Here is a 12344-nt window from a genome sequence, read left to right on the forward strand (position 1 = left end):
TCTAATTATATTTTGTGATCTCTAAAGTGTACATAAATACTTAAAATCTCATAAATAAGGAGTGGACCTGGGATTTCATTAGGATAGGAAATCTCTGATTGAGGGTATGTCCTCTCCAATTTAGGTTGTCACCTTCTGTTCAATTTAGTGTACTGGAGTGTTGTCTAAATCAGTGAGAGTTAAAATGGCTTCCCCATAATCACAAAGCCAGTAGGTTTCAGAAGTGAGACTTCAATCTAGGTCTTCTTGGAGCTGATGTGACTCTCTGTCCACTATGCTTTCCTGCCTCTCACATATATATAAAACTCTCCCTGTTCTGGCTCCTAAATGTTGCTTGTGTCATTACATTGAAGAATGATGAAGCAAGTTACTATAAATTTAAATTCTAAAAATTATTTACTTATTTCCAATTTCATTACATCATGGTATGAGAAATACAATAGTATGGTGTAGAGATGGAGGGAAAAAATGTATCTAACAACAGAATCAAAGCCAGAAAGAAAACATTTGGATTTTGTGACTGTATCTAGTAGATGGGAAAGTTTTAAAAACCTATAAAGAAGTAGGCAATTCTATACTTGAAGTGGTAAATTGTTTCCAACATTTCAACAGCAACTATTTAAGAAAGTCAGGGATGATAAAGTTATCAGCATTACACAAAAGTCAAGACCAAAAAATACTAAGAAAAGAAAATGTATAGACTTAGAGTGAGTGGTTCCAGTTGCATGGTGAGGTTAGAAGTCCAACTGGAATAGATTGAGAAGTGAGTTAAAGAAGAGGAAATGGAAACAATACCTGTTTCCTTTTAGAAAAAAAAAAATTATCAAGAGACAGAATTTCATTTTAGTAATGACTGTGTGAGGATGACTACTCTTGTAAAACAGTGATGGATTTGGAGTTATTGATTTTCTCTTCCTTACCCACATCCTTCCATTTGACTCTCTATACTAATAAACAAGAATGTAAAGCCATGACATAATAATAACAAGTCATCCATTTCTGGGGCATAGTAGTAGGATTTACTGCCAGAGCCTCAGTTTTCTCTTCTGAAAAAGGAGACTTATGGTACTTGTAACACTTTTTTACAGGGTTACCATGTGGAAAGTTGATTCAATAGACATAAAATGATATATAAATTTTAGCTGCTATTGTAAGACTTCTTTGGGTTTGGGTAATTTAAAATGAAGCAAAAGGATGATATAGTTTGAGAATGCTAAGATTGGAGTAAGAAAGATCTAATATTAGACTTTACTTCTGATACTATCTGTGTGACTCTGAGTAGGTCAATTCTGTTTCAGATTTGCATCACAGTAGAGAGACTTCCCCTATCCAAATTCTTTATTCAATGGGTCTTGCTTAGATTGTAGCTACCAACGGAATATCAGCATTAAAACTAAAGGTTCATAAATAAGTAGAACCAGTTTATCAGTGAGCTGTAATTTGTGTTCATGCTGGATATGTTTACCTTTGCAACATATAAGGCTTGAAATTGACTCCATAAACAAATAAATGGTATTTGGTTTACATCTCTGATGTATCATCATTTTTTCAACCAATCTCATCTTATATACATACTTAATTAAAATTGATAAATAAGAATCTTTTCTTTAATTTCTCAAGTATCCAATATGATGACCACCATGGCTAGCTAGTATGAGTTCTGAGAAAACATTTATTCCATGGCAAGCAGGAAAAACGACCTTTATTAATAAAGCAAACTTTCTTATGGCAATCCCATGAATTCAAGGAATTTGTCAGCCTTATTTGCATACCAAGAATATCCTTCAAAAACAACATTAAAAAGGATACATATAAAAATGTATTTAACAGTGATTCCTCAAAGAAGCATGAATAAATAAAAATAAATTCAATTGTTTTAATCTTTAATGAAATATATTTGAAATGACTTTTATAAAGTTATTCAAAAAGGAGTTGAGTTCTTTTAGAAGGTGACTTAGAAGATAACTTAGAAGGTACAATGAATATTGTGCTGGACTTGGAACCACAAAGATGCAACCTCAGATCCAGCTTCAGACATATTACTAGTTATATAATCTTGGAAAAATCACTTAACCTCTGGCTACCTCAGTTTCCTTATCTGTACAATAAGGATAATAATAGCACCTACCTTCCAAGGTTTTGTGAGACTCAATTCGGATAATAATTGTAAAGTACTTAATTTGGCACTTAGAAAACACTATATAACTGTCAGCTATTATCATTAATATTGTTGGTTGCCTTTTTTAAATTATATTTGCTCCAAAGCAAGACTATCATTATGTTGGTAAAATCACCAAAGACAAAAAAATTTAAAAGTTCACATCTGCCCATGTTTAAAATAAACTTGTAAGAGTTTGTTAATAAAACTGTCACATGATAAGTACTACACAAATATTGATTCTTATTAACTTTTGTTATCATTTAACTTAAGTGGCAGTATAGTTAAAATGATAAACTAAAGGAATAATACACATACTTAGTCTGACATAGAAATGTATCTTACTCTATCAGAAAGTAAAAAGTGACAGAGGTAATAAAAGGAGGAATGGAAACTGATAAAAGGGAGGGTACATTGAGGAAGGCAGTGATAGAACATTTGTGAAAAGGGAAATGAGGGGAAGTTAAGGGAGAGAAGGGATAAACAAGCAAAAAATAACAAAGAGAAATATATAGTCAGTTATCATAACTATAAATATGAATGGATGAACTCACCCATAAAACAAAAGCAGATAACAGAATGGATTAAAGACTAGAATTTTACAACATATTAATTATAAGAAACACATTTGAAGAAGGGAGATACACACAAAGTAAAAGTAAAGGGTTAAGGCAGAATCTATTATGGTCCAAAAGAAGCAATGAAAGCAATCATGAATTCAGACAAAGCAAAAGCAAAAATATATTTAATTAAAAGAAATAAAAAAGCAAATTACATCTTTCCAAAGGGTACCATACACAATGAAGTCATATCAATGCTAAACATATGTGCACCAAATAGTATAGCATCCATATATTTAAATAGGTTGAATGAGTTACAGGAGAAAATAGATAGTAAAAATTATACTACTAGGATACCTCAACTTTTCCTTCTTAGAACTAGGTAAATCTAACCAAAAAATAAACAAGAAGGAAGTGAAGGAGGTAAATTAAATTCTGGAAAAGTTAAACATGATAGATCTCTGGAGAAAACTGAATGGGAATATACCTTTTCCTCAGCAGTGTATGATACCTAAACAAAAACTGACCATGCATTAGAACATTAAAAAATACAGAAAAGCAGAAATAGTAAATGCATCATTTTCAAATAATAGTGCAACAAAAATTACATTCAATAATGAACAATTGAGAGATGAAAGATTAATAACCTAATCCTAAAAAAAAAAAGTGGATCTAAGAACAAATCATGGGAACAAACAATAATTTTAATCAATTATTTCATTAAAGAAAATGACAACAATCAAAATTGCCCAGATTAACAAAAGAAATAAAATACTTAAGAAAACTAATTTTAGGAAAATTTAGGAAAAGAAATTGAATAAGCAAGCCATCAATGAATTTCTTAAGAAAAAAATCCCCAGTTCCAGATGGGTTCACAAAAAATTACCAAACATTTAAACAAGTAATATCAATACTATATAAGTTATTTGGGAAAACAAAGAAGGAATTCTACCAAATTCCTTTTAAGACACAAATATGATGTTGATACCAACTTCCTAATGAATGCTGAGGCAAAAATTTTTAAATAAAATTTTAATAAAATAATAAATAAATAAAGTAATAAAATACTACCACAGAGATAGCACCAATATATCACAAGGATCACATATTATGACCAGGAAAGCAAAGATGGTTCAATACAAAGAAAACTTAACAAAATAATTGCCCACATCAATCATAAAACCAACAGAAATCATATGATTATCTCAATAGATACAGATAAAGCCTTTGACAAAAATACAGTACCATTCCTATTAAAAATGTTACAGAACATATGAATAGATGGAGTTTACCTTAAAATGATAAACAATATCTAAAACTATGAGCAAGCATTAATTGTAATGTGGGTGAGCTAGAAGCCTTCCCAATACAATCAGGGGTGAAGCAAGGATGTTCATTATCACCTCTATTCCTTAATATTGTCCTAGAAGTGTTAGCTATAGCAATAAGAAAAGAAAAAGAAATTTAAAGGGATTGGAATAAACAATGAGAAAATAAAACTATTACTCTTTGCAGGTGATATGATATTAAACTTTAAAAATTCTAGAAAATCTATTTGAAATTATTATCAACTTTATCAGTTGCAGGATGCAAAATAAACCTACAAAAATCATCAGTATCTTCATTTATTACCAACAAAGTATAGCAGTAGAGATGGAAAGAGAAATTCAATTTTAAATAATTGTAGATAAAATAAAATATATGGTAATTTACCTGCCAAAATAAATCTTGGAATTATATGAACACAACTAAAAACACTTGCACATGAATAAAATCAAATCTAAACAATTTGAAAAATATTAATTCCTCCTGAGTAGACTGATCCAATATAATAAAAATGACAATTCTACCTAAATTTATTTATTCAATGTCATATCAATCAAAATACCAAAAATGTTTTATAGAGCTAGAAAAGTCATAATGAAATTAATCTGAAAGAACAAAATATCAAGAATATCAAGGGAATTAATGGTGGGAAAATGTGATGGAAGATAGCCTAACTCTACCAGATATCAGACTATCTTATAAAATGATAATTATCAAAACTATCTTTTATTAGCTAAGAAATAGAGAGGTGGATCAGTGAAATAAATTAGTAGATATTAGTAAAAAAGCACAGTTATCTAATATAAGATAAATACAAAGACACAAGTTTTTGGATAAGAACTGACAAAAATTTCTTGGAAAACTAGAAAACAGAATGGCAGAAACTAGGTAGAGACAAACATCTCATCCTATATAATAAGATAAGGTCAAAATGAATACATGATTTACACATAAATGGTGATGCCATAAATTAAGGGAACATGGAAGAGTTTAAATGTCAGATTTATAGATAAGGGAAGAATTTAGGATCAAAGAAGGAATAGAGAGAATTGCAAACTGCAAACAAGATAAGTTTAGTTATTTAAAAATTTCTCAAATATATAGAGAACTGAATCAAATTTATAAAAAATACAAGTCATTCCCCAAGTGACAAATTATCAAAGGATATGAACAGGCAGTTTTCAAATAAAGAAATCAAAGCTATCTATAATCATATGAAAAAAAAATGTTCTAACTCACTATCAATCACAGAAATTCAATTTAAAAGAATGCTGAGATACCAACTCACATCTATTAGAGTGGCTAAAATGACAAAAAAAAAAAAAAAAGAAGAAGAAGAAGAAGAAGAAGAAGAAGTAAAGAAAATGATGCATGCTGGAACTCTAATGTTGATGGAATTGTGAAATGATCCAACTTTTCTGGAGAATAATTTGAAAGTATGCCCAAAGGACTATAAAACTGTATTTTTTATTCAGTTATACCAATATTAGGCCTATATCCCAAAGACATCCCCCCAAAAAGAAAAATGGATTCAACTGTACAAAAAGAATATAGCAGGTCTTTTTGAGGTAGCTAAGAATTGGAATTCAAAGGAAAGTCTATCAATTGGGGAATGGTTAAACAAGCTGTGTGACACAATTTTAATGGAATATTATGCTATAAAAAATAACAAGAAGGATAATTTCAGAAAAATGTGGACTTAAATAAACTGACACTGAGTGAAGGGAGTAGAACCAGGAGAACATTTTACACATTAACAGCAATGTTGTGTGATGATCAGCTATAATAAACTAAGCTCTTCACAGCAATAAGTAAACCAAGACAATTCCAAGATTTGTGATGGAAATGCCATCCACATTCAAGAAAAAACTATGGAGATCTAATGCATATTGAAACATACTATTTTTACTTTTTTTTAAATTTGTTTTTTCTTTCTCTTTCTTGTGATTCTTCGCTTTTTTCTGATTCCTTTTTTCATAATATAACTAATATAAAAATATGTTTAATTTGATTGTACATGTATAGCCTATATCAGATTGTTTGCTGTCCTGGAGGGGGGAAAAGGAGGGAGAAAAAAAATGAAAGTCAAAATCTTACAAAAATAAATGTTGAAAACCATCTTTACATATAATTTGAAAAAAAATACTGTTAAGCAGATTTTTAAAATATGTTGTTCAATAAAGAATTGTAAATGACAGCTATTCTCAGCAATATAATGATCTATGATAATCTCAAAGGACTAATAATGAAACATACTATTCACCTACAAAGAAAGAATTTATATTGTTTGAATATAGACTGAAGAATGCTATTTTTCACTTGCTTTCTTTCATTTTTTTTCTTTTAATCAGTTTTTATTGTACAAAATGGCTACTATGGAAATGTTTTAAATAATTACATAAATATAATCTATACCTGCTTAATATCCCAATAAGGGTAAAAATGTTAAGAAATGGGGGGGGGGAAATAATAGACTGATAGATATGTAATGCTTTTTATTGGGCTGTAAATTCAAGAACAGTTATTGTGTATAGTAATAACTAATAGCTACCATGTATATTGTGCTTAAGTTTTACAGAGCATTTTACAAATATTATTTCCATTTTATCCTTACAAAATACTGGGATATTAGGGCTATTATTATCTCTATTTTATAGATGAGGAAACTGAGGCAGACAGAAGTTGTGACTTACCAATGGTCATACTAAGGAGTGTTTGATGCAGGATTTGCACTCAGGTTTTTGTGACTCCAGGCCCAGTCCTCTATACATGATGACACATAGCTACAGGGGGAAAGTTAGTTTCAAATCAATCACATAAGCTACTTAAAGAAGCTTGCTTATTTCAAGTATTGATGCAAATACTTGATATCTTTGCTAATATTCCATTATCGAAAGAGTGAAAGAATTAGTGTCAAAATCCCTTTCTTTTTGATAGGAAAAAAAACTCACCTTTTCCTTTTTAATTTTATTATCTTCAAGTGCTAACATTTGAAAAGAAAAGGTGAGTTACAGCATTATTTATAGGAAAAGGAAGATACTTTTAAGGGAAATTATGAACACATCTAATGATTTTTAAACTTTAAACATTCTTGAACCCTAGTTTCTTATTTTCTGAAATTACTTAGTAAGAAATTACATTAAAATATTGGTTCATGGTGCTGAAGTATATAACTAATAAGGGATTTGTGATAAACAACAATAACAACAACAACACAACAATAATAAAAGAACAGGAGTTTGATACAAATCAATAGTTAAATATATAAAAAGGAGAGTTAATTAGCATCTTCTTGCCTTTAGTTTAAGAAAGGGTACTGGTTTGGGACAAACTATCTTTTATAAAATACAATAATATTAACATTTAAATGCAATTATAACTTAACTTTTATTTTAAAATGGCCATATTAGGCAGCTAGGTGGCACAGTGGTTAGAGCACTGGCCCTGAAGTCAGGAGAACTTGAGTTCAAATGTGACTTCAGATACTTAACACTTCCTACCTACATGATCCTGGGCAAGTCACTTAACCCCAATTGTGTCAAAAAAAAAAAAAAAAGGCTATATTAGGATAAATTGGAAGAAATTAAGAATTAAGTAACCTAATAACCTTGGCTCTTTATATTTTTTTCATGTTTTCATGTTGCCAAGATACTAAAATGTGTATTCATTAAAGATCTTGTAGTTGAATAGCAAATATGAAAGTGTCTTTTCTGGATTTTTTTCCTCTAATGAGAATATACAAGATATATTACTAATTAACTACCTATATGTGAAAGCACATGTCTCTAAACCAAATAAAAAACATATGTAGTAGTTTGGTTTTATAAGTAATAAAATTACTTATAAATAAATAAATAAATATTCCATTATCATAAATATAAAATTCATGAAAAGTCAATTAATAAACATTAAGATCTTATGTGTCAGACACTGTGCTAAGCAAAAGCAAAAAGACAGATAGTCTCTGTCCTCAAGCGACTTCTATCTAATGGGGGACACAACATGCAAATAACTATTTACAGAGATGCCATATATAAAATAAATAGGAAATAATCAATAGAAGAAAAAAATGACTTAAGGAGGATCAGGAATGACTTCCTATAGAAGGTGGAATTTTAGGTGGGACTTCAAGAAAGCCAAGGAAGCTGAGAGGTCTAAATGAGTGAAAATAGTGCATACTACAGACTGTTTAAATGTAGAATAGAAAAGTATTATACCATTCTAGATATGGACATCTTTAAATGAAATGATAAATATTATACAATATTTTGACATCTAATATTGAAATTTTCATATGACCCATAAAAGTTATCTGACTCTGCTTTTCATTTCAAGTTAAATATTTCTGGGCCAATATGTTTGTTTCCACATAAGAAAATTAAGCTATTGGAAACTTTCAAGACTGTTCATGACATTCTTAAGAAACCTTCAGTGTTTATATTTAAAGATAGGACTATTTTATAAAGTCAAGAAACTGTCTTTCATTCTTCTATTTTGACATAATGGTACTTATTGTGTTGTGGAGAGAAAATCAATACTTAAAAAAAATTTTTATAAGTAGCTGTAACTATCACCCTTCTAAATTCGTACTGAAGAAACAAAATTAGATATTAAAAAAAAAACCTGCTTGATACAAGTTGATGGAAAATGAGGGGAATTTCACTTAGATGTACAGTATGATTTGAGAATCACTTTTGTTTAGTAATGGTTTGCTTTTGAAGCCTGGAAAATATGATCTCAGATCCTGCCTCTGACATAGACTAGTTCTTTGCCTCTGCTGGTCACCAGTCTCTCAGTGCTCTGAGCAAGAGGTGTCAAACTCACAGCCATGAGAAGGAAGTGTGATCTGAACCCAATTAAAGTAAAATTTGGAAATATTTAACAAAATAAATGAAAATATAACACAATATAGATAATGCTAATTTGTAGTTTTCTAAGTCAATATGTTTCTGAGTTCAGCATCATGGCTCTACGCGGCCTTTTAATTTGCAGAGTAAGTGCTGACCTGCATCATCAAAGAGAATTTTCTCATCCAGTTCACCACCACCCCCCCAAAAAAAATCATAAGTCCATTCCCTATCCTTATGACTAGACAATTTTAATTTAATCTTAACATCTGACTCTGATACATTTATTTTCCTTTTAGTCATTCTATAACTATGTAAATTTTCTCCATTTAAGTTTTCCTTTCTTTGAATCTTCCAAAACAGAATATTTTTATTATCTGGAAGGATATATGGATGCACTCCTCTGTGGTAACAGCTCAGATGCCGGGTAAGCCAATATTATAGACAATATAGCAAAAGTCTTAGTGCAGTTTCAAATTTATTGTTTAAATGTTTTTCTTTTTATAGAAAGTTTTTTCACATGCTCCTTATTTTTCTATGGAAAAGCTTTTTGGGAGTTCAATATTAAAGTGACACCTGATTTTGAACTTAATTTGGTTAAATGGATCTTTTTTAATAAGAGGATTCTTACTATGGAAACATAAGAATTATTAGCTGACAAAGAAGCAACTAATAACAGGTGAACATTTTTAAGCTCAAAATATGATAACTGTGATGAGATATCAGTGGGGAAAGATAAAATGGAGCAAGTGTATAAATTGTTAGTATACATTTTTGTATCAAAAATGGTTAGAGAAAATGAGTTTTGTATACCATGGTTTCTGTTTCTAAATACCATGTTATGAATTGATAGTATCAAATTATGATGGCAATACAGGTGATCCCAAAATCTTAGGAAACACTTTAAGCTTTACCTTTAATTTAAAATGGTATTGAGAATTTTTGAACATCCTGTAATATTTTGCTACAGTAGTTGGCTTCTCAACTATCTAGGATTATTTTCAGTAATGCATATATATTTCTGGCCAAACTGTTAGCACAGTGCTTTCTCAGCATAGAGAGATTGCAGAGTCCCCAGTAATGCTTCCTTTTTTCCCCTATTTGTAGCCAGTGTCCAGAAGGATATATGTGTGTGAAAACTGGCCGAAATCCTAATTATGGCTATACAAGCTTTGATACCTTCAGCTGGGCTTTCTTGTCCCTGTTTCGATTGATGACTCAGGACTTCTGGGAAAACCTTTACCAACTGGTGAGGATCTAGAGAAACAAATGCTAAGATTATAAGATTCAACTAAATCTATGTGCTCGGAATCTCTCATGACATCAAAAGAATATTGTGATAGAATTTAAAAGAAATTAGATGGACTGAGTTTACGTCATGGCTTCCAATGCTGTTTTTCTATGGGCAATTCACTTCATGTCTTGGAACTCCATTGTCCACATCTCTTAAATATAAAGGGGTGATTAAGTGGCTTTGGAGGCTCCTTTCAGCTCTAAAGTCTAATATTCTAAAGGAAATACTAAATCTGCTATATATGTCACAGGATTGGTGGATGAATCATTAAAATAATATATGTGAAAATACTTAGAAATTTTCTTGGTCCACACCTGTGTTGCTGGCCTGGACCTGATGGTAAGTATGTACATAGAGGACTGGATTTGAAATCAGGAAAATTTGGATCCCAACCCCACTTCAAATACCTGTCAACTATATATGTGACTTGGAACAAATAATTTAACATGTCTTATGCTCTTCTCTGTAAAATGAAATTAGACGCAATGGTCTCTAAAGTCCCTTCTAGCTCAAAAGTACTCATGATCCTAAGAAACACTGAAAATTGTTACTCATATTTTTGTTTCTAGACACTACGTGCAGCTGGCAAGACATACATGATATTTTTTGTCCTGGTCATTTTCTTGGGCTCTTTCTATCTTATAAATCTGATCCTGGCTGTGGTTGCCATGGCCTATGAGGAGCAGAATCAGGCTACCTTGGAAGAGGCAGAGCAAAAGGAGGCTGAGTTTCAACAGATGCTGGAACAGCTTAAGAAGCAACAGGAAGCAGCTCAGGTAAATTCCCCTTAGGAAATATCCCATCAGTCTGACTTTATTCTTCTTTCTCTTCTTCAAGTTTAATAGTATTGCCTCCAAAATTCCCCCAAAGGAACAAATTGGTTGTGTCCAAGAAGAACAACGATTTGGGGGAACTACAGCAGGGACAATGGGAATGTCTAGATCCAGAATTAGACAACAATACTAGTCAGTATCTGAGGAATTTTGAAGTAAATCCTATCAAGTCTTTAGATCGCAATTCCCTAGTGTTAGATGGCCCAGCTTTGAAGGTCATATCACATTCCTGTGCCTTAGCTTCCTAATAAGGGGTTTGAAAAATGTTCTCTAAGGTTTTTCTGAATTCTGTGACATCTCCATCTGGCCTTACTCTTGGTAATATTGCTTTATAATTCTAATTCCTCACTTAGCAAAAAGAGATTTGGAATTAAAACAAACCTCTCTCAGAATAATATTGGAAATATGGAGGACATGAAATGTGTAAATCACCTTGAGATTTTGAGAGAAAAAAGGTTCAAGTAAGAAAGTCTAAAATAGTATTTTTGTATTTATTTTATAGAATAGAAAATATTATGCAAATCAGTTGCTGACTCTGTATGCTACCCATTAGGAGAACATCCAAAATAAAATCACTTTTTTTTTGAGATAGAGCATCATTGGGTATGATAAAGGAAGATATTTCCCCAGTTCCTTTTGAGCTGAAAGTCTTCTGTGTATACATGCCATTCACCAAAACTCTACCTTATTTACATAAACAAGGAATAGATAATGTAACAATATTGTCAAATACTCAGTTATCCAATAGTATTCCAATAGGAATTAATATTTTTCATTGCTGTGCCTTTGGATATGCTTTTGAATAAATATGGTCTCCCTCCTCATCTTGGCCTCTTGGTCTCTCCAGCTTCCTTCAAGATTCTATTCAAATCTCACCTTCTTTGTTGGCCCCACTCAGTTGCTAATGCCTTCATATATATGAGATCACATCCTATTATATATCTTGTATATTTCTAGTTATTTACATATTGTCTCCCACTAGACTGTAAGCTACTTGAGGAGAGAGATGGGCTTTGGATTTCTTTGTATCCTTAATGTTTAGCATAATTCTTGGCACATCCTAGTACTTAATAAATCCATATTAAATAACTTGCTGACTAGTTAACTATGGCAGTCATGTAACCAATCATGTCATCACTGGTGAGCTGAATAGAACAGATGATATGAATATTTTTTTAGGTCAGAGTTTTTTGGGGTTTTTTTAGGTAGAGTACTGTCAGAGCCAATGAAAATATTTTCTCAACTAAGAACAGTACATAACACATTATATAATAAAGAATATTTTATATTCTTCCCTCTCTGCCAATAGGTAGAATATAGTTTGGG

The 12344-nt window shown here is 31.1% G+C and overlaps 1 protein-coding gene across 2 annotated transcripts in view; it reads left to right on the top strand.

Moving 5' to 3' along the window:
• Positions 1-12344, top strand: part of LOC127554588 (sodium channel protein type 1 subunit alpha-like) — a 205395-nt gene that overhangs the window by 93645 nt on the left and 99406 nt on the right. For both annotated transcript variants that reach the window (XM_051986234.1, XM_051986233.1), the window contains 3 exons: positions 9255-9318; positions 9999-10140; positions 10755-10961. In XM_051986234.1, the coding sequence (XP_051842194.1) occupies positions 9255-9318; positions 9999-10140; positions 10755-10961 (413 nt within the window). The remainder of the gene's footprint in view (positions 1-9254; positions 9319-9998; positions 10141-10754; positions 10962-12344) is intronic.

Source organism: Antechinus flavipes, chromosome 3, assembly GCF_016432865.1.
Source record: "Antechinus flavipes isolate AdamAnt ecotype Samford, QLD, Australia chromosome 3, AdamAnt_v2, whole genome shotgun sequence".
NCBI classification, from domain to species: Eukaryota; Metazoa; Chordata; class Mammalia; order Dasyuromorphia; family Dasyuridae; genus Antechinus; species Antechinus flavipes.